Source organism: Ceratotherium simum, chromosome 30 (genome assembly GCF_057802395.1).
Source record: "Ceratotherium simum simum isolate JZ-2026a chromosome 30, ASM5780239v1, whole genome shotgun sequence".
Taxonomy (NCBI): domain Eukaryota; kingdom Metazoa; phylum Chordata; class Mammalia; order Perissodactyla; family Rhinocerotidae; genus Ceratotherium; species Ceratotherium simum.
In genome coordinates, this window is record NC_141929.1 from 36,735,560 (window position 1) to 36,758,039 (window position 22,480).

General features: G+C 37.9%; 1 protein-coding gene across 2 annotated transcripts in view; it reads right to left on the bottom strand.

Moving 5' to 3' along the window:
- Positions 1 to 22,480, bottom strand: part of LONP2 (lon peptidase 2, peroxisomal) — a 107,402-nt gene that overhangs the window by 13,188 nt on the left and 71,734 nt on the right. For both annotated transcript variants that reach the window (XM_087420291.1, XM_087420292.1), the window contains exon 12: positions 6,493 to 6,635. In XM_087420291.1, the coding sequence (XP_087276417.1) occupies positions 6,493 to 6,635 (143 nt within the window). The remainder of the gene's footprint in view (positions 1 to 6,492; positions 6,636 to 22,480) is intronic.

Below are 22,480 nucleotides of genomic sequence, written 5' to 3' on the forward strand. Positions count from 1 at the left end.
AACAGGGAAGGTCAGATTCCACTTCCCTTGGAGAGGTGCTGGGGTCTACCACTGTCTTCTCCTAAGGCAGTGTTAGAGGGCCCCAGTCTGGCCTGACACTGGCACTGCTGAGCGCCAGCTGCTTTCAGATCCTTTCAAAAGGGCCTTTTCTTGGCGGAACAAATTCATGATAGGACACTGGGCCAGACTGAGTGTGCAGCACTGGTGCTGTCTTACACAGAGGCGTGTGGCACAGCATATTTAAATGGAGTGGAATGGAGCAGTAATTTACTACCATGATTCTCTTGGGCACTGTGTTAGTGTTTATACTCTGCCCATTTTGAGTCCTGATTTTGTCTGTGTGAAAGGCAAGCGTGCTGATGGAATCTCCTGGAATTCACCTTTGGATGAATTCTATTCAGGATACTTTTTAAAATCTGCATGTTTATCCTCTTTCTTCCCTTATTTTTTTTTAAGGGCAGTGACCTTTGGATAAGGACTTTTCATGCACCGTCAGAAGCCGACACTGAGGCTTTAACACAAAACACAAATGGAGTCAGCAATACTCAGATGACACAATCCTGGGACTGGCAGGGTGGACAGAACACAGACATTTGTGGCTTGGATGACTGGTTTTCTGAGGCTGAAAATTAAATCTATCCTGGAAAGACTAGAGCTCACTTGTTCTTGGGATTGTGTGTTTAACTACATTTACAATCGTGAGTTTAAGACTGTTACCCTGCGAGATAAATAGGAACTCTTTTTGTTGGCTTTTTTTTTTTTCTTTTGGCCAGTTAGGATATGTATCTAATAATGTGGAGGCTTCTCCTGGCTTCACTAGGATAAAAATGAAAATTATAAGATTCTCATTTCCCCCCAAAGATGTTCATGTAATCAATAAAAGTAATTGCCATTAGTAATGGTAAACTCGGTTGCAATCTCATAACTGACCAGATCAAATAAGATTAAATAGCTGTGATTTGATTCCTGCGCCTTTCCTGAATCCTCCACATCCTGATCTGGTCCCCAGCCCGTGCTTTTGAGGAAATATTCTGAGTAAGTCTGTGCTATGACAGCACATGCAGCGTGAATGAAGTCTTTGCTGCCTCAGACACCTGTACCTATTCCCATCTTTCCCACTCTTTCTCTTAAGTGCAGGAAGATCATTTATTTTATTTTATTTTTTAAAAGTGGTTTTAACTGATGATGTTTCTTTAGGAAACTTTATTGTATTTGAAAAGGTGACTTATGATACTGTTCTAAATTTGAAATCTAAACTAAATTCCTAGAACTCATTTTTTAACCTGTTTAGAGAATTCTAAAGGGATATAACTTATTAATAAGTGTATCTTCTTACCTTTCTTCCTCACTGTCAGTTTGCTAGGTCAGTAACATTTTTGGTACTAATATATTTTTGCAGACTCATCTTCAACGAAAGTAAAGGACATTAAGAGGTAGTAAAAGATTATTAAATTCAGGTATAAAATTAGGATTATAAACACATAAGGGATTTTTTTGAGGGGTGATCGGGGATAGGTCTGTTTATTTTTAAAGGAGTATGGTGGTTGCAAGAACTACTATTTGTTCATTTTTTGAGCATGTACCAGGCACTATGGTGGGTGCTTTATATAATTAACTCGCCAAATTCTAAAAACTATCTAAAAGCATATATATAATTACCCCCATGTCTCAGATGAAGACACCTCACCTGAGGAGACTGGGTTTATCACTTAGTGAGTAAGAGGCCTCCCTGCTGTTTTCAGACCTTATTCTTCTCCCTTCTACTAACCCCCTGCTATGGCAGCTGGCTTCCTCATCTTCATTCTCTCCTCACTGTCTTCTACCTTCAAAAACACTCTTCTCCTTCCTTACCACCCTGAGTCCTGCTATCATGCTGGGTGTCTTCAGTGAATACCTGACGATCATCTGCAATCTGGCTTCTTTGTTCTCTAAACATCTCCTTAACTCCAACAACAGTTTCCTCACCTTAACTCACCCATGTACTTCCAGGTCCTTATCCCCAAACAGAAATCATATAACCTCTGAAATCTGAATTTTAAACATCCCCTTCCCTGACCATCACTTTCTTATCCTTCTACCTCACTTGTACTCAAGGCCATCAACTCTACCGCCTTCACATTATATACCAGCTCTGTCCCAGCTTCAGTTCTCTCCTCGTGCAACTAACATACCTTTGTTCCATCATTATAAGCTTTTCCTTGTAAATAACTCAATATTCTTGCCCTTTTCTTCATTATACCTTGCAAAGGGTATCGTCATCTCAGATCATTTCCTCCACTCACATATGGATCCCATCCCATCTCTCCTTCCCAGACTGTTCAGGTTGTACTACCTCTCCTCCAGCAACATCAGGCCCCTCTCTCTACTGGATTATTGTTATCAGCAAACACGCTTCTATCTGACAACATTCTCTCTTTAACCTCCATATTCCCTTCTAGCTACCTCATTTCTCTGCAATCATTCATTCACAGCCAAACTTCTGAAAAAGAGTTGCCTACACACGAATTCTATTTTCTCACCTCCCATTCTCTCTTCAGCACACTTCCAAATCTACCATCCCCACACTCCCTGTGAACCCACTCTTTCAAGCCCACCAACCACCTCCAAGTTGTCAAATCCCATGGACAAACAGCAAACAAATTTGGATGTCCCCTCCTTCTTGAGAGTATTTCCTCCTTTGTTTTCATGGCAGCATAATATTCTTGTTTTCCTCTTACTTGACTGCTTGTTCCTTCTTAGTCTCTCTCTCTTTTTCTGTCTTTTTGAGGGCTCTTCTTCCTCTACATGACCCTAACTGTTGGTGTTCTTCAGGGCCTGCCCTTAAGCTACCTGCTCTTTTCTTTTTTTTTTTTTTAAAGATTTTATTTGTTTATTTTTTTTCCCCCCAAAGCCCCAGTAGATAGTTGTATGTCACAGCTGCACATCCTTCTAGTTGCTGTATGTGGGACGCGGCCTCAGCATAGCCGGAGAAGTGGTGTGTCGGTGCGCGCCGGGGATCCGAACCTGGGCTGCCAGCAGCGGAGAGCGAGCACTTAACCGCTAAGCCACGGGGCCAGCCCCTAACCTGCTCTTTTCTACATATATTTTTTCCTTTGGTGATCTCAACATTTCTGGGACTTTACATATTCTCTATGTTCTGACAACTCTGTAACATATCTCCATCTTGGATCTCTCCTCTGAGCAATGGATCTGCACGTCCAAATGTCTCCACTCTGATGCCTCAGAGATATTTTAAACTTAACATGTTCAAAATAGAGCTTTCAATTTTCTTTGCACCACTTGCACTCTTTCTCCCTCCCCTAGTCTTTCCCATCTCAGTAAACGGCACTACCATACAAAAATCCTGTTGCTCTGGCCAGAAACCTGTAAATCCCTTTGATTATTGTCTCCCATGTTCCCCGTATGTGCTCCACCAGCAAGGCTATCAAGTCCATCTCTAGAATATGCCTCATATATAGCTGGAGTAGTTACTCCTTATCTCAGTACCACCTTGTCTTCTTTATAGCATCACTCTCAATTTATAATTATTTGTTAGCTAGTTTATTTTCTTTACTAAAGTAAGATCCATGAAGGTAGAGATCATAATTTGCCTGTTTACCATTTTATTACCAGCAGCACATATTAGGTCCTTAATACATATTTATTAAATGAATGGAACTCTTTCTAGAAGAAATGATAGACCTTAGACTTTTACCTTTATGGAGAAGACAGGCATTTAAGCCAAAAAAGGTATCTTACAAGATCTTGGGAACACCTCAACATGTATTCCAATATTCCTAGTATAACCTCTCCCTGTAGATTTTTTACCTAAGAGAGCACAAAGAAGAAGAGAGACTAAGACTGGCCACTGTGAACTCTTTGCAAAGAACAGAGGACCCGCTCAGGTGTGCCTGTGCTACATTTCTCTAATGTAACAAACAGCACAAGCCTTGGAGTGAGTCAGGCTTGGAACCAAATCTCAATTCCAGCAGAAGTGCATCTTCTAACAAGTTATTTAAACACTCTAAGCCTGTTTCCTCAACTGTTACTGGAAAGACACCATGACTGAGGATTAAATGATGTATCATTTGTTAGAGGGTCTTCCACAGTGCCTGATACCTAATAGATATACAAATGAAAGTGGCCAAGAAGCCCAGCCCAACTTCTTCCATTTCAATACAGAGAAGTATAGTTGGTAAGAATATAAATGAAAATCTGACGTAGAGCAGATGCCTTTTTTTAAAAACTGCCATACTTCAAGCCATTCTCTTTCAGCAGGAAAGGGCAGGAATTAGCTTGGTCTGACAGGGTATTGTAGCAGAATGGAAAGAATAGTGCACTTGCAGTTGGCTGATCTGAGTTCGAGTACTGGCTTTACTAATTGTACCTTATATGACTTTGCATGATTCATTTAATCTCTTTAAGCTTTTTATCTGTGTGTAAAATGGATGACTCCTAGCATAGTGACAGCCCTCATGGACAACAGAGAAATGTTCCATAAATCTTAATTTCATAGATGCAAAAGCTGAGGCATAGGGTGGTTAAGTAATTTGGGGCTGAAGGTCATCAGACCACTAGAGGTAGAGACAGAAATCCCAGGCTACAGGTGAATTCTCTCAAGTGTGGAAAAGATGAACAAAATGTTCCAAACTCCCAGACACCAGATCTTCTACTTTAAGATGCTGTTTATAAAAGGCAAATGGCTACTGGAATCTACCTTTTAGATTCATGTTGGGGAAAGTCTTCACAGGTAATAGCTCAGATACTACAAGGAAAATAAAATGAGTTTCTCCAATGATATCAAACAGAGCTGTTAAGCAGTTTCTATAAAATTTCTCATTTCTGTTCTTTTGGCTCCTTCTTTGGCAAAGCTACAAGAACGTCAGCAATGCTTCCAAACCTAACAGCAGCAGAAACGGCTGGGAGAGAAGAGTATATGCAACAGGAACACGCATCAATCTTTTGTTTTTATTTGCTGCTCTAGTTTAAATTTCCAAAGAACTGGTGGAATGTACTGTTCTGGAAAGCCTAGAGAAAAAAGCCTATAGGACAAGAAAGAGTCAGAACCTGTTAACATCATCACTCCCCAAATCACTGGATTCTCTGAGCACAGAAAAGCAGGTTTTGCTCACTTTCTCAACCAAGAAAAGTTTTGCTCCTTTTCTTTCAACACTTCAAAATTTAAATCCATGATATTTTAAGAATCCAAATCACCAGGGGCCGGCCCGGTGGTGTAGCAGTTAAGTGTGCGCGCTCCACTTGGGCGGCCTGGGGTTTGCAGGTTTGGATCCCAGGCGTACACCGACGCACCGCTTATCAAGCCATGCTGTGGCAGCATCCCACATAAAATAGAGGAAGATGGGCATGGATGTTAGCCCAGGGCCAATCTTCCTCAGCAAAAAGAGGAGGATTGGCATTAGGTGTTAGCTCAGGGCTAATCTTCCTCAAAAAAAAAAAAAAATGCAAATAACCAAAATAATGCCTCTGATTCTATTGTTCAAGACCAGATTTACTGTCAAGAGTAAACAAACTCTATTCTTGTAACTGAGAGCTTTGTAGAGTCTCATTAGCTTTAATGACCAGCTCAGAGTTTAAATAGATAAACAAAATGGGTTTGGGGACTATTTCTCCTCTCCTCAGTTTTAAGACTTGAGGAAAACCATATCTACTGGTACTGATTTCAAATGTTAGATGTAGAGATTATCTTCTGCATAATTCATCATATTTATCCTCTGAAAATCTTTTTTCCTTAAACTGACAAGAAGGAGGTGATGGTAAAGCTTCTGAAGAAAGATGCTAAGTTCAGTAATATCACATAATTTTTTTCCAGTAACTGACCTATAAAGTTCATATAAGCATCCTACAAAATATATCATAATGCTCAGCAGTTAGATTCAAACACCTATTTCCATCCAGTTGCCTCAACTCAGTCCCAGGTCCCAGGCTTTTATGGTTGGGTGTTCTGCTGTGAGGGATAGTTAGGGGAGAAAGACGGAAATAGAGCTAGACCTGTATCTGGGTTTAACCCCCCAAAAAACTATTAACAACGAAATGATAGATTCCTGAAAGATGCCATCTGGGTCTGCACTAGAATGGTCTGAAGCTAAAGCTAGGCTCATGTTTCCAGACATTTTGTGCTAGGTTGTTTCCCCACCTCCTCCCCTCAAGCCTTTGTTAGCACAAAGAAATCCTTAATTAAAGCATATAAAATAGGAATATAGAATTTCTAAGGAGGAAAGTCAGAGAAAGAGACGCTGTTCTTAAAATGGAAGTGAATGGCAGAGAATAAGATCAGACGGGTTTCTAAAAGAGGACATGGCCAGGATCTCTAGATTTCTGCAAAAGCCACATTATCACCTTAAGAACTAAAATTCAATACCATAAAGAAAACAAGTTTCCAATCTTAGGACAAAATTCAGCCTCCCAAAACACCCAACTCTACTTCTCTCCCAATCTATTAAGCAACCACCAGAATAAACTGGTAGCTATCAACAAAGAAATGAGAATGATCACCTCCATTTCGTACATCGGGGGCCCAAGGATGTCTTTCAGAGCATGGAAATCAATCAAAATCGGCATTTCAGGTGGTAGGGCCAAGTCAGCAGTGTCAGTGATAGATTCAGGTTTTGCATCTTCTAAGATATGTTCTTTGCAATCTAAGAGAGAAAAATCTCTTTAGAAATTCTCAGAGATTTGCAGGTTTGAAAATTCATTAGCAGTAAAATCAAACATAAGCACCGTGGACTTCAACAGTTCAGTCGCCTTTATGCATTTATTAACGCACAAAAATTCACCTCGTGTATCTGTCGAACTCAGGCAGAAGAATTAGTTTTTCAAGAGCCTCCTGAGGGTGATATATTGCATTGCCTTGTTCATTTACTTTCACTTGTTTGTCATCTATGTCCCCCGACTAAAGTATAAGCTGCACGAGGGTAGCAACCTTGCCTGTCTTCTTTTTAACTACTATATTCTTAAGGCAAGAACAACGCCCAGCATTAGTCAACTAATGGCCTTTAGAGGCCAGGGTCAAATGCAATAGATCACCTTGTACAAGTCTCTGTTAGATCAACAGAGCTCAAACTTTCCAATTTCCTCTTCAGAGGAGTTCCATCAGGTGTCCCATTTCCTGATAGGCAGTGTGAACTTGGAAATGACAGAACCCATATAAGCAATGCCTCTTTCGTAAACATACAGCTCAACTCCAAGGTTATCATTTTCCAATAAAAACTAATATATCTGGCAATGCCAGGGTAAAAGAATATGAAGCCTTGTTTGAAATCCCTGTAATATTGGATTATTTCCTTTACCTGCTTAAGAGCCCTGATTGCTGACATCTTGTCAAAGTATTGACTCATTTTGGTTTGAGCCTAGACACACACGGGGAGCAGGTGCCAACTGACCTATCAGACCACCTTTTCTATTGGCCTCTGTAATTCCAGTTTGAGTAAAAAAAAAAATGTTACATAAGTCTGTAGCCAGAAATCTTAAATAAGTGGAGGTTTAAAAAAATGTAGGCAATATTTGGCTCTATTCATCCCCATTCCTAGCTTTGCTTTTCTTTTAGTTTTGCCATAATTCTTCTAGTTCTTGTAATATCTCATGAAGTATTTTACAATATCTTTCTTTTATTACCTTTTTTACATACACCTTTCCTTCTGGAAATGATTACTGTATATATTAACATATAACATATAATAATTATAAAGTCACCTAACATTGTATATCTATATATATTTATTTTGGTTTTGCTATGATTCTTCCATTCTGATATCTCATGAAGTTAAAAGAATTGTTTTTCACTAACTCCTTTCCTTCCAAAAGTGATTACTGAATATGCAAAATAATTAGACTCTAATTTTCGACTCTAAAGATAACTGGAGGCATACTGGGGTGTCCCTAAATGACCCCTGTGTATTACAGCCTTGCTGTGACCTTCATGGTGAAGGGTTCTCTTAGTCTATTCTCCTGCTGGGCTGTATGGGGCTCCTCGTCAAGACTGAATCACAAGTAATACAGGAGAGAAAACAGACAGCAGTTCAGATTTTTCTGCCACTTGCTGGCTATTTGACCCTATGCCAAGGATTAAACCTCTCACTACTTATCTCTGCAAGACTCTTGTAAGAATTAAAGAGAAAATCCTTTGTAGACTGCAAAGTACAATGCATATACTATATCATAAGTGTATTAAGTCTCAAGTTATATATATTCTCATAGTCATATCTCTGTAATGTCACTTGATCTTTCAAAGTCTGGCTCAATCTGATTCTAGAAAGTCTTCCCTCATCTTTCCAACTTCTTATAGCACTTACCTGTTTCATAAAATCTAGCAATTATTGGGTTACTCAGTAGCTTGTGGAAATGGGGGATTTTCTCCTTGCTGCTCTATCTGTAGCATATCTAAGCAATATCAATGACCAAGAGTGGGAAGGCACTCAAATGATCATTTTAGCTACATGTACATCTCAGAGAAGAACAGAAAACAGAGGTGTCATTGCTTAATTGAAATTAAGGCACAGAAAGAAAAGCACTATCTGTTTAAGGTTATTGTACCCTACAGATGAAGGTCTCTGAAACTTCAGCTGATGCATAGAAGAGGCTGTGAGTTGCTTTAGCCTGTTTCGCTTTGTGATGGGCTTTTCTGAGATGTAATTACTGTTGCCAGCCTGGAATTCACTATCACAAGAGGAAGTAAAATTGAATGGGTGAAAGCCAATCCATAATTACGTAACCAACGCTTTAGAACATCCAGTCCCTCCCCAAGTGGAGTAGTGAGTTCAGTGCTTTGAGCACAGAGGGAGTGGGGGCAGGGAGAGCTATTTCTAATGCAACTAGACCTTATATTAAAGACGGCAACTTGCTCTAGGCTTTAGGCACAGCAGCTATGTTACGAAAAATTCAATAAAATCAAAACTAATCTGTGCTTCAAAATGTTCCATCATTAGAACACAAATCTAGAGAACTAAAGCTCAAGTCAAGAAAATGGTGCCACCTAATCAGGAAATACAGGCTAGCACTGGATTTTCATCTACTGGACCTTGTGTAATGCAAAGTGAGAGTAAGAAAATACTAGATTTTCACAGAATGCACACTTTGATTTCTCATTAAAACAAACGAACAACAAGCAAAACATCACCTCACAAACATGCCACTCAAGGAATGAGGCCCAGGTTATAGCTGAACCTTCTGAGCCCTACGTACAAGCTTTCAAGTACTCAGCTCTAGTGCCATGTTCTCCCTCATCAGAAGGGATCATCACCACCAAGAGAAGACAGTGGCAGAATCGCTAGGATTCATTGCTGGCCTTGCCCCAGACTATAACATTCAAACAAGATAGAAGGCAAGCAAACAAAACAATAAAAGAAGTTCAACCTCCCAACATAGTTCAACCTCCCAACATAACATTCTCTTGAGCTGCAACAGTGGTTCTTAACAAATGATTAATAGTCCCAAGAAAAAATGATTATTTCACCAAGAAGCAAAGACGTTTAAATTATAAAAGCTTTTTATAAACCATCTTCTAGTTACCAAAATAAAGTAACTAGTAAAGAAGAAATGACAAAGATCAATGTTAAAGTGATCTTCTCAAGCACTGTTGCTTATGGAAGTATAAATTGGTTCAATCTTTCAGGAAAGCCGTTTGTCAATATACTGAAAGCCTCTCAAATATTCATAATCTCAGATCCAGTGATTCTATTTGGCAGGACATAACCAAAAGTGTGGACAACTGCCGCGCAGTCCACAGTTTAGAAACAAAGCTACTTACTGCAGCATTATCTGTAACAGCAGAACCTAGATCCAATATAAATACTCAACATTAGGAACATGGTTCAAGTAAACTGTGGTACATCCATCTAATAAAGTACTACACAGTCACTAACATTGTTTCTCAAGTGTTTTTAAGTACTATGAGAGAATTCTTTTGAAACAACGTCAAAGTGAGGAAAGAGGAGGGTATTAAATTTCACATGGCATGATTTTTACTAAATATATGAGAATGAATGAAACGATACAGTCCAAAATGTCAACAGAAGTTATTCCTTGAGTTGAGATTAAGATTACATGATGAAATAGTTACTAAGTAACAGTTTCCAATCCTGGCTCTGGCTTCCTAGTTAGCCTTGAAAAAAGTTACTTTACCCCTCTGTATCTGGTTTTCTAATCAGTAAAACCATAATTATAGTACTCTCAGACAGTTGCTAGGAGAACTTAATAACGCTTAAAGCCTTAATATGTATAAATGAGAGGAACTGAATTATATATTTAGAGTAATTCTGAATATAGACTTCTAAGACTCACATGTCTTACTCCATAGGCCCTTTCCTTGGAAGAAAACAAAATGCTCTCCACAACCTAATTCCATCCAAGGCCCCACAGACAGAGCTTTGACCACAAACACATTGACTGTTGGGAATCATGTAAATTAAATACATGTAAGAAAACAGAAAAAGATATTAAGATGCAATACTCTACCCTATGCTATAATATATATTACTACTATATTTCATATACTAAAATTCTCTTTAAAATAATTATGAAGCATATTTTTAAAAGTAATAAAATGCTATTAAACAAAGGTTGAAAAGAGAGGACATGGAAAAATAAAATGAGTGGAATAAGCTAGCTTGACCCCACTCCACTTCAACTATTTCTTCACTTAAAAGAAATAAAATTGTACTGAAAGTGGGAGGGAACTAAAGTTTTTTTAGTTGATTTACTCTGCTCAGAGGTATTTCCAAGCTCTTCTTTCACCACTATTATCAGCCTGTTCTGAATCTAATTCCGGACATAGCCAGGATGTTCAGGGCATAACCAAGGAGTTTAACAGCATGAAGGCAGCAGACAAGCAAACAGCACCAGGGGCAGAACCTGCCCTGCACTCACTGCTCAACAGCAGTCACCCTGCAGCACAGGGAATGTGGCCTGTGGTGATGGCTGCTGGCAAAGCAAGAGTGAAATGTGGGTGCACTCCCCAAGGGAGCTAAGCCAGACTCTAGAGTTGATGTCACCACAGCTATTATGAAAGGATATTCTATAGCTACAAACTCCTCACGAGGAAGGATTAGGCTTTTCCAAAGCAGCTGTCACTAGGACGTGATCAAGTGTTCTTTTCCACCCACTTTTCCTCTGCCAGAGGAACATGATTTAAACAAAAGCAGGCCCCAAAGCTAAAGAATCGCTTGTGGGAAGGAGGGAGAAAGGAAGATATTAAGAGGGGAGGTAAGGAGGAAGAATAGAGTTAATACCTTAGGAAACTCCAGTAGCTTTCTGTTAAAAAAAAAAAAAAAGTTTCTTGCCTTTTGAATAAATCTTGTAGCAAATGGTGTCTCTTGGTAGGGGATCCAACCAATGAAAAGCAGCAGAAGCCAGGAACACAAACAAGGCCACCAACACTAACAATTCCCCGGAATGTGGCACAAACAAAAATTTACCCAACCCCAGACAGCCCTAGGTTATCTATAATCATCTTTACTCAAGACAGAACATTTTAGTTATCACTTATTATTCTCTATATTCTGCTTAACTTGAAGCATACACTATACTCTCAAGCCCAGACTCATGAGTTCAAAAGCTGTATTTTGTGGTATAGCGATAACAGGAACCTTACAGATTATGAAAGAAGTGTTCATTTTCACAAAGAGAGGTTTTTTGTTTTTTTTTTATTGATGTTTTAATGGTTTCTAACATTGTGAAATTTTGGGTTGTACATTTTTGTTTGTCCATCACCATATATATGACTCCTTTCACCCCTTGTGCCCACCCCCCACCCCCAATGCCCCTGGTAACCACAGTCCAGTTTTCTCTGTCCATGTGTTGGTTTATATTCCACATATGAGTGAGATCATACAATGTTTGTCTTTCTCTTTCTGGCTTATTTCACTTAACATAATACGCTCCAGCCCTATCCATGTTGTTGCAAATGGGATGATTTTGTCTTTTTTTATGGCTGAGTAGTATTCCATTGTATATATATACCACATTTTCTTAATCCAATCGTCAGTCGAGGGACACTTAGGTTGCTTCCACTTCTTGGCTATGGTGAATAATGCTGCAATGAACATAGGCCTCTTTGGATTGTTGATTTCAGGTTCGTTGGATAGATTCCCAGTAGTGGGATGGCTGGATCATAGGGCATCTCTATTTTTAATTCTTTGAGGAATCTCCATACCGTTTTCCATAGAGGCTGCACCAGTTTGCATTCCCACCAGCTGTGTATGAGGGTTCCTGTTTCTCCACATCCTCTCCAACATTTGTTGTTTTTTGTCTTGGTGATTATAGCCATTCTAACGGGCGTGAGGTGGTATCTTAGTGTTGTTTTGATTTGCATTTCCCTGATGATTAGTGATGTTGAACATCTTTTCATGTGCCTATTGGCCATCTGTATATCCTCCTTGGAGAAGTGTCTCTTCATTTCCTCTGCCGATTTTTTGATCGGGTTGTTCTTTTGTTGTTCAGTTGTGTGAGTTCTTTATATATTATGGAGATCAACCCCTTGTCAGATGTATGTTTTGCAAATCTTCTCTCCCAGCTGGTTGGTTGTCTGTTCATCTTGATTCTGGTTTCATTTGTCTTATAAAAGCTCTTTAATCTGATAAAGTCCCACTTGTTTATTTTTTCTTTAGTTTCCCTAGTCTGGGTAGGCAGGTCATCCGAAAAGATTCCTTTAAAACCAATGTCAAATAGTGTGTTGCCTATATTTTCTTCTATGAGTTTTATAGTTTCAGGTCTCACCTTCAGGTCTTTGATCCATTTTGAGTTAATTTTTGTGAATGGCGATAGCAGATGGTCCACTTTCATTCTTTTGCATGTGGCTGTCCAGTTTTCCCAACACCATTTATTGAAGAGACTTTCCTTTCTCCATTGCATGTTCTTAGCACCTTTGTCGAAAATTAGCTGTCCGTATATGTGTGGTTTTATTTCTGGGCTTTCAATTCTGTTCCATTGATCTGTGTGTCTGTTTTTGTACCAGTACCATGCTGTTTTGATTACTATTGCTTTGTAGTATGTTTTGAAGTCAGGGATTGTGATGCCTCCTGCTTTGTTCTTTTTTCTTAGGATTTCTTTAGCTATTCAGGGTCTTTTGTTGCCCCATATAATTTTAGTATTCTTTTTTCTATTTCTGTGAAGAATGTCATTGGGATTCTGATTGGGATTGCATTGAATCTGTAGATTGCTTTAGGTAATATAGACATTTTAACTATGTTTATTCTTCCAATCCACGTGCATGGGACATCTTTCCATTTCTTTATGTCACCACCGATTTCTTTCAATAATGTCTTGTAGTTCTCATTGTATAGGTCCTTCACCTCCTTGGTAAGATTTCTTCCTAGGTATTTTATTCTTTTTGATGCAATTGTAAATGGTATTATCTTTCTGAGCTCTCTTTCTGTTAGTTCATTATTAGCATACAGAAATGCAACTGATTTTTGTAGATTGATTTTGTACCCTGCAACTTTGCTGTAGTTGTTGATTGTTTCTAATAGTTTTCCAACAGATTCTTTAGGGTTTTCTATATATACAATCATGTCATCTGCAAATAGTGAGAGTTTCACTTCTTCGTTACCTATTTGGATTCCTTTTATTCCTTTTTCTTGCCTAATTGCTGTGGTCAAAACCTCCAGTACTATGTTGAACAGGAGTGGTGAGAGTGGGCAGCCCTGCCTCGTTCCTGTTCTCAGAGGAATGGCTTTCAGTCTTTCCCCGTTGAGTATGATGTTGGCTGTGGGTTTGTCACATATGGCCTTTATTATGTTGAGGTACTTTCCTTCTATTCCCATTTTATTGAGAGTTTTTATCATAAGTGGATGTTGTATCTTGTCAAATGCCTTCTCTGTATCTATTGAGATGATCATGTGGTTTTTATTTATTCTTTGTTTTGCTGATGTGATGTATCACGTTGATTGATTTGCGGATGTTGAACCATCCCTGCGTCCCTGGTATAAATCCCACTCGATCATGGTGTATGATCTTTTTAGTGTATTGTTGTATTCGGTTTGCCAATATTTTGTTGAGGATCTTTGCATCAATGTTCATCAGCGATATTGGCCTGTAATTTTCTTTCTTTGTATTGTCTTTGTCTGGTTTTGGTATCAGGGTGATGTTGGCCTCGTAGAATGATTTAGGAAGTGTTCCATCTTCCTCTATTTTTGGAATAGTTTGAAAAGGACGGTATTAAATCTTCTTTGAATGTTTGGTAAAATTCACTGGAGAAGCCATCTGGTCCTGGACTTTTATTTTTTGGGAGGTTTTTGATTACTATTTCAATCTACAAAGAGAGGTTTTTTAATGCCTGTGGAGCAGGGATGAAGGATGGATGTACAAGAATACTGTTAATTGTGGCCAGCAATCAAACAGGGCCCAGAAACAGGGGGTTAATTCTCCAAAGATACTACCTGTTTCTGTCATACTTACAGGACATTCTTGGGAAACAGTTCCCTGAGAATGTCTACATCTCATTCTAAGGCTTAGCATAATTCAGGAAGAATCAGGAACTCCAGAAGCACAGGATAGAACCGTTATATATAAAATTTTAAAAGCTGAGCAAAAATCAAAGATCTGGTCCAACTCGCCATTGTATACTAAAAGAAACCAAGACCCAGGGAGGTTAAACAAATTGCTTGAAGTCCACAGCAAATCACAGACAGTATCAGGATTCCTGACTCCCAGCCAAGGACACCTTTTGTCCCAACCTACAATCCAGTCTAGAAGAGCTGCCTCAAGCTCCAGAGTTCCTTGACAAGACAAGGCAGCCTGGTGGTAAATTTAGAGATTAGATTATTCTTTTCCTGACTGGAAATAATCAACATAATTGGTATTACATACACAGATTCCCTTCTATGACTGTTGTCAGAAAAAACTGTGAAAGATTTGGAAATGAGCAAAAATAGATTACCGGGTGTTCTGTTCAGTAAATCCTTCCAGGTTGTCTGTGTCTTACTGTCTTTCAGCTATTTTTCAATTCTGTAAATTGTAGAAAATGACAGTAGAATAGTCCCCCCTTATTCACAGTTTCACTTTCTGCAGTTTCAGTTACCTGCCGTCAACTGTGGTCCAAACAATTCATAAGTTTAAAATTACATGCTGTTCTGAGTAGTGTGATGAAATCTTGTGCCATCCTGCTCGTGAATCATCCCTTTGTTGGATCCTCAACCATCAACAACATCTGCTCCTGACATCCAACCATTGACATCATCATGGCCTCCTTCTGATGTACTGTCAGAGGGTCAATAGCTGCCAATGCTACATCACAGTGCCTACGTCATTCATCTCACTTCATCTCATCACGAAGGGAGTGTATTATCTCACATCATAAGGGTGAGCACAGTAAAATATTTTGAGAGACACCACTCACATAACTTTTATTACAGTATATTGTTTAAACTGTTGTATTTTATTATTGTTGTTAATGTCTTACTATGCTTAATTTATAAATTAAACTATCATAGGTATGTATGTATAGAAAAAACATAGTATATATAGGTTTCAGTACTAGCCGAGGTTTTAGGCATCCACTGGGGGTCTTGGAACGTATCCCCTGCAGATAATACCATAATGCAAATGATTCTTGTCCATAGAAATGAAAATAAATTTTGTCCAGTAGAAGTACAACTGATCCTCTCCCTTTCCCAAGAAGCTGGTTTGCAAATTAACTTCAGCATTCCTAATTGCCTATATATGTCTACTTTCTGGATTCTCCATTGAACCAGTTGTAACGTCTTTTTGGTTCTCTCATTAATTAGTTGATTAAAATCTTTGACACATTCATTTTATATTTGTATGATAGTGATGATTTTGCCATTAAAAAATTATTATCCTTTAATACTGTATAAAAACACTTGTTTCAAAGAGTGGACAGACTTTCCTAGTAGCCGACTCTTAACCACTAAGAGTAGCTGATATGTTTAGATTAAAAAATCTTAGGAATTCAGACAGATATACCAAAATGCTTTAGATACAAAAACATGTAATTTCCCATTTTCAGTATTCCTGCTTTTGGGCAGATTCCTAGAAATGTACAATTGATCCCCCTTACCTCCAAGAAGCCTTGTAGTCAGACAGCTTAGGTTTGTGGTCCAGTTCTTTCCACTTACAAACTGTGTGACTTTGGGAAATTTTCTTAACCTCTTTTTTTTTTTTTTTTTTTTGGTAAGGAAGGTTGGCTCTGAGCTAACATCTGTGCCAATCTTCCTCTATTTTGTATACAGGATGCCACCACAGCATGACATGATGAGCGGTGTATAGGTCCGCGCCCGGGATCCGAACCTGCAAACCCCGGGCTGCCAAAGCAGAGTGCATGAACTTAACCACTATGCCACCGGGCCGGCCCATCCCTTTTTTTTAAACCGTTTTTATTATGGTAAAATATATATAACATAATATTGATCATTTAAATCATTTGCAAGTGTACAATTCAGTGGCATTAAATACACTCACGATGTTGTTGTAACCATCACCACTATCTATACTCAAAACTTCTTCAAAATCTCAGCACAAACTCTGTAACCTTTAAAAAAATAACTCCTCATTCCTCCCCTCTACATCCCCCCACCCACAGCCCCTGGTAACCTCTATTCTACTCTTCTGTCCCTATGAATTGGCTTATTCTAGGTACCTCATATTAAGTGGAATTAGACAATATTTGTGCTTCCGTGTCTGACTTATTTCACTTAACATAATGTTTTCTAGATCCAGCCATGCTGTGGTGTATATATCAAACTTTAATTTCTTTTTATGGCTGAATTATATTCCATTGTATGTATATACCACATTTTGTTTATCTATTCATCTGTTGATGGACACTTGGGTTGGTTCTATCTTTTGGCTATTGTGAATAATGCTGCCATGAACGCTGGTATCTGTTTGAGTCCCTGCTTTCAACTCTTTTGGAGTGGAATTGCTGAGTTCTATGTTTAACTTTTTGAAGAACTGACGAACTGTTTTCCATGGTAGCTGCACCATTTTACACCCCCATCATGAATGCATGAGGGCTCCAATTTCTCCACATCCTCACCAATGCTTTTTATTTTCCATTTTTATGATTACAGTCATTGTACTAGGTGTGAAGTAATATCTCACTGTGGTTTTCACTTGCACTTATCTAATGACTAATGATGTTAAGCATCTTTCCATGTGCTTATTGGCCATTTGTCTATCTTCTTTGGAGAAATGTCTACTCAAGCCCTTAGTTCATTTTTGAATTGGGTTGGTTTTTGTTGGGTGAGTTGTAGGAGTTCTTTATACATTCTAGATATCAATCCCTTATCAGATAAATGACTTGCAAATATTTTCTCCCATTCTTTTTTTTTTACTTTATTGATAGTGTCTTTTGACGCACAGACGTTTTAAATTTTGATGAAGTTCAATTTACCTATTTTTTTTTATTGCTTGTGCTTTTGGTGTCATATCCATAAAATCATTGCCAAATCTATGTCATGAGGATTTCCTCCAGTGATTTAGTCTAAGAGTTTTATAATTTTAGCTTTTAAAATTGATCAATTTTTAGTTTATTTTTGTATATAGTATAAGGTAAAGATCCAACTTCATTCTTTTGCATGTGGATATCCAGTTTTCCCAGTACCATTTATGAAAAAGACCTTCCTTTCCCCATTGAATGATCCTGGCATCCTTGTTAAAAATCAACTAACCATATACGTGAACTTTTATTTCTATGCTTTATACTCTATTCCACTGGTCTATATGTCTGTCCTTATGCCAGTACCATACTGTTTTAATTACTGTAGCTTTGTAGAAAGTTCAAAGTCAGGAGGTGTGAGTCCTCCATTTTGTTCTTGTTTTTCAAGACTGTTTGGTTATTTGGGGCCCACTGCAATTCCATATGAATTTGAAGATTGGCTTTTCCATTTCTCTGAAAAAGGTTATTGAAGTTTTGGAAGAGATTGCGTTGAATCTATAGATTGCACTGAATTTGTAGATCTTAACAATGTTAAGTCTTCCTATCCATGAACACAGGATATCTTTCTACTTACGTAAGTCTTTTTAAACTTCTTTCCAGCAATGTTTTGTAGTTTTTAGCATATAAACTTTCACCTCCTTTGTGAGATTTATTCTTAAGTATTTAATTCTTTTAGATGCTATTGCAAATGGAACTGCTTTCTTAATTTCCCTTTCGGATTGTTCATGTCCCTAATGTCTTTAAACTTCCATTTCCTCATCTGAAATGAGGGAAATAATATCTACACTTCAAACAGTGGTTATAGCAATAATGGATATAGGATACATAGGAATAATGAAAGCATAGTGGAGCCACTGAGTTTAGACTTGGAGCCTGTCTGCCCAGGTTAGAATCTTAACTCTGACATTTACTAGCTGTGAACACTGGCAATGTTATTTAATCTTTTGTGCTTCAGTTTTCTCACCTGTAAGATGGGCCTAATAACAATACCTATCTTGGGGCTGGCCCGGTGGCACAGCGGTTGAGTGCGCGCGCTCCGCTGCGGTGGCCTGGGGTTTGGATCCTGGGCGTGCACCGAGGCACCGCTTGTCAAGCCATGCTGCGGTGGCGGCCCATATAAAGTAGAGGAAGATGGGCACGGACGTTAACCCAGGGCCAGTCTTCCTCAGCAAAAACAGGAGGATTGGCGACTGATGTTAGCTCAGGACTGATCTTCCTCACACACACACAAAAAAACAATACCTATCTTATAGGGTCATTAGAGGATTAAATGAGTAAATACATGTAAAATGCTTAGAATAGAGTCTAGCACATAGCAGGAACTTTATAAATGACAATTATCCTTCCTGCCTGAATTATCACAATAGCCTACTAATTTGGTTTCTCTACCTACTTTTCCTACTATTCATTTTATTCACTACTTGAAAATGAATCTTTCTAAATCACTGCTCTAACTACATCACTTCTAGACAAACATCTTTACTAGGTTTTCATGACAAATTAAGCAAATTCCTAACTTATAAGAGTTGCATTCAAAATCCAACACAATATAGTGCCAAAATAACTTTCTAATCATACCTCCCACTATTCTGAAATGCCTTTTAGGCTGATGGAGTAACCACCACCCAGACCATAACTCAACTAACACTTACGGAACACAATCTTCTTGGGTAAGAAACTGGGCCCTAGATTTCTGACCTGTAAAATGAAATCAGACTAGACAAACTCTAATCTCGCCATATCAATTCATCATAGTGCCTTATACAATATAGGTATTCAATTATGGTCTCCTGAAATAACTGAATTTGGGCTATTTCATTCTTAAATCTTAATAACATCTGTGGACAAACAAAAAATCACCAAGATACTTATTCGTTACTTTGATCTGCCAAAAAATTACTAAGTTTTTAACACTGATTTTGTAAAGTAAACACAAACATTTTGAATCAGTGAAAATTAATTAGGTAACAAAATTATTACTGAATGATTAAAATTTTTTCTTGAAAGTTGAATCTAACCACACTGGGTTCCTGAATTTTGAAGGAGGAGCAAAATGAAACTTGCAGATTGGGTTGCTGAACTGTATTTGTGTGCAGGGTATAAGAGGTGTGTTACTAGGTGTATTAATAGCTAGTTGGCAGAGAGGTCGCGTGTGAACCAATGAAGGGGAATACGGTTTACATCTCAACTCTTTAGCATACAATAGTATGTATACATGGATCCAGATCCCATTTAGGCATGAACAGAAAGATCTGTACGGCTGTTATAAAAACTAAATTTTTTTAAATGTACTTTAAAAAGGGAGATGAGATTATAAGTGGCTTTGTTATTTCCTACAAGATAGTAGAAGCATGTGCCTCGAAGCTAAACTGACCATGGATACAATGCATCTGAGAGCCTTCTCTTGGGAAGGCAGAAAAAGGAAAACAAAGTTATCTTAAAAACAAATCAGAAAAACCTAAATATTTCCAACTGTATAATCTGTGCTGTCAGTTTCAGGTTAATCTTTTCCAGAAAACCATGTTCCCAGTCTGAGGAAGTGTGCTAAATGCAACTGAGATTCAAGTTACTGACCAGGGCTGCCAAAGCATTTGTGCCTGCGTATTTTCAATCTTGTTTTTTTAAAGGAACTAGCTGTAATGGAGAACTCTGTGGACTGAATGCCCTGAAAAACCTTCATAATAGCAATAAAATCTTTTACGTCCTTTCTGTCAATATTTTCTTCATTATTTTGAGGATGATAATACAACCTTAACATTACCAAATACATTTTCTTTCAAGTTTATCTACTAAACATTACTACAAAATAACTATTGAGATGTAAATGGAAATTACGATTGTGAACCATTTCTCAATTTTAGTCATAGTTATTTATTCATAAATAACTATCAAAAGAGAGTATCTGGAAAACATTTTTTTCCATCTATTTATCTATTCAAATTAATTTTGAGATGTAAGTAATTAACCTTTTTGTCTCAATTTACTAAAAGCAATTTTAAAAACCTACAATATCGATAATAAATAAAATGAAGCTTTCAATGATCAATTCAGTGCCTCCACACAGTACTTTAAAAACCAGCATTTAGGGCCGGCCCCGTGGCTTAGCGGTTGAGTGCACACGCTCCGCTATTGGTGGCCCGGGTTCGGATCCCAGGCGCGCACCGACGCACCGCTTCTCCGGCCATGCTGAGGCCGCGTCCTACATATAGCAACTAGAAGGATGTGCAACTATGACATACAACTATCTACCGGGGCTTTGGGGGAAAAATAAATAAAATAAAATTAAAAAAAAACAAAAAACAAAAAAAACCCAGCATTTATCCCACATCTACAAATTATTGGTTTATATATCTACTTCCCTCAATGTACTACATATTTGTTAGGAGTTCTCTTTCATCTGCTTCCCAGGATCCAGTCTAAAACCTGGCAAGTAAGATTCGGTAAATGCTAGCTGACTCATAGACTGAATGAACCAATATTACACACAGGTCCAAGACATGAGATCCTAACTTTGTACCAGACAAGGGAGCTTGCACCCCTGTCTCCCTGTGAGTTTTCTGCATTAATAAATCTCATTTCTTATATTAGAGATTCAGAAAGTAGTCTTGGAGAATTATTTGGATTAGCAGTTAAAATGCAGAGACCACAGTTGTAATATTAAAAATAACATTAGTATTGTTTTAATATCTTGTAAATTAAAAGGCTGGTTTTCATAATATATGACAATGACACCCAAAGGCCACTGCATCTTCCTATATGAGTCCTTAAATGGAACAATAACTTTTTAATTTTTTGACAATATTTGGTTTTCTTGTCCCAAAATAGAGTTTAAATAACAAACGTTTGGCTCTTATCATATGTAAGCAGGGTTTTTCCTTCACTGCAGCTTCCTTCCAGTCTACATAGGCAAACAAATCTCTCTTAAACCAGGCCAATATTGATGAGGGAACAATCGGTAAATTAATGTAAATGTCAGAAAAGAATATTTAGTAAATCTTCATGATATTGGCAGTATATACTAACATGATATTTTCATCTCAACATTAAAACACCACTTGATTTTAGATGTTTGGACACAACACGCTGTCTAATACCCCTACAAATGCAAAGGATTTAGCATAGAAAAGTCTTAATCTCTAGATTTAATTGTTTTATAATCTTGGTTTGCAAAACCCAATTAGCTGTAACAGAACCCTACAAACTCCCAAAGCTTTAGAACCAGCAAGCCAGGTGCCTTAGGACTAAAATTCTTTCTCTAAAGTCCATATTCTTCAACAGTTAACCCTAGTTCCTTTGACCATTAGAAAATTTTGTCTTGAGCCACCAATACAATCAAAGGAAAGATAAGCATGAACAGATGAAGCAAGACTTTAAATACTGAAAATGAAAAACTGAATTCAAACTTCTACGCCCTATCTGTGCAACTTGGGTCTATAATAAGATATCAGGCTCAAGTTTGATGGATGGATGTTCAACAGCACAAACTTCAATGTTGGCTTCAAAAAATCCTTCTGATAATAAAGTATCTTAGATTGTGATGACATTGAACTGCTACAGCCTTTTAAATTAGTAAATTCTATAATAAGCAGAAATTTTCAAAGTTGTGCTGCTTAAAGATTAGGAAATTGTAGGCTACTTTAAATTCAGCCTCCATAATACTATTAAAACTGTGACTTGTCACATTGTGTTTAAAGACCTCTTACCATCAGCTGCAGACATTTCTTCAGAAACTAAAAATCTGACTTCCGAGGAGTCTAACAATCTAAAATAAACAGCTAAAGCATCTAGTCTGTGGTTTTTGAGTTCAGAGGCACACACACAAATTACTGTTTGTTCTTTTTTGTTCTAACTTTAGCCATAAAGGAAGATATGGGATTTAGGTTAAAACGTTTGAGGACTTTTATATGTAACTGGAACCAACTAATAGGAAACTATTCAATTATCCTGGCTTCACTAAAAACAGTTAAAATTTTTATGTCCAAAACCAAAACAAACAAGAACATCATTAACAAAATCCACATTAAAAGCTGACAAATAAAGGTTGTTTCAACTGTTGCTAAAGAATCATTCATCTGCTTGTGGGTCTCATTA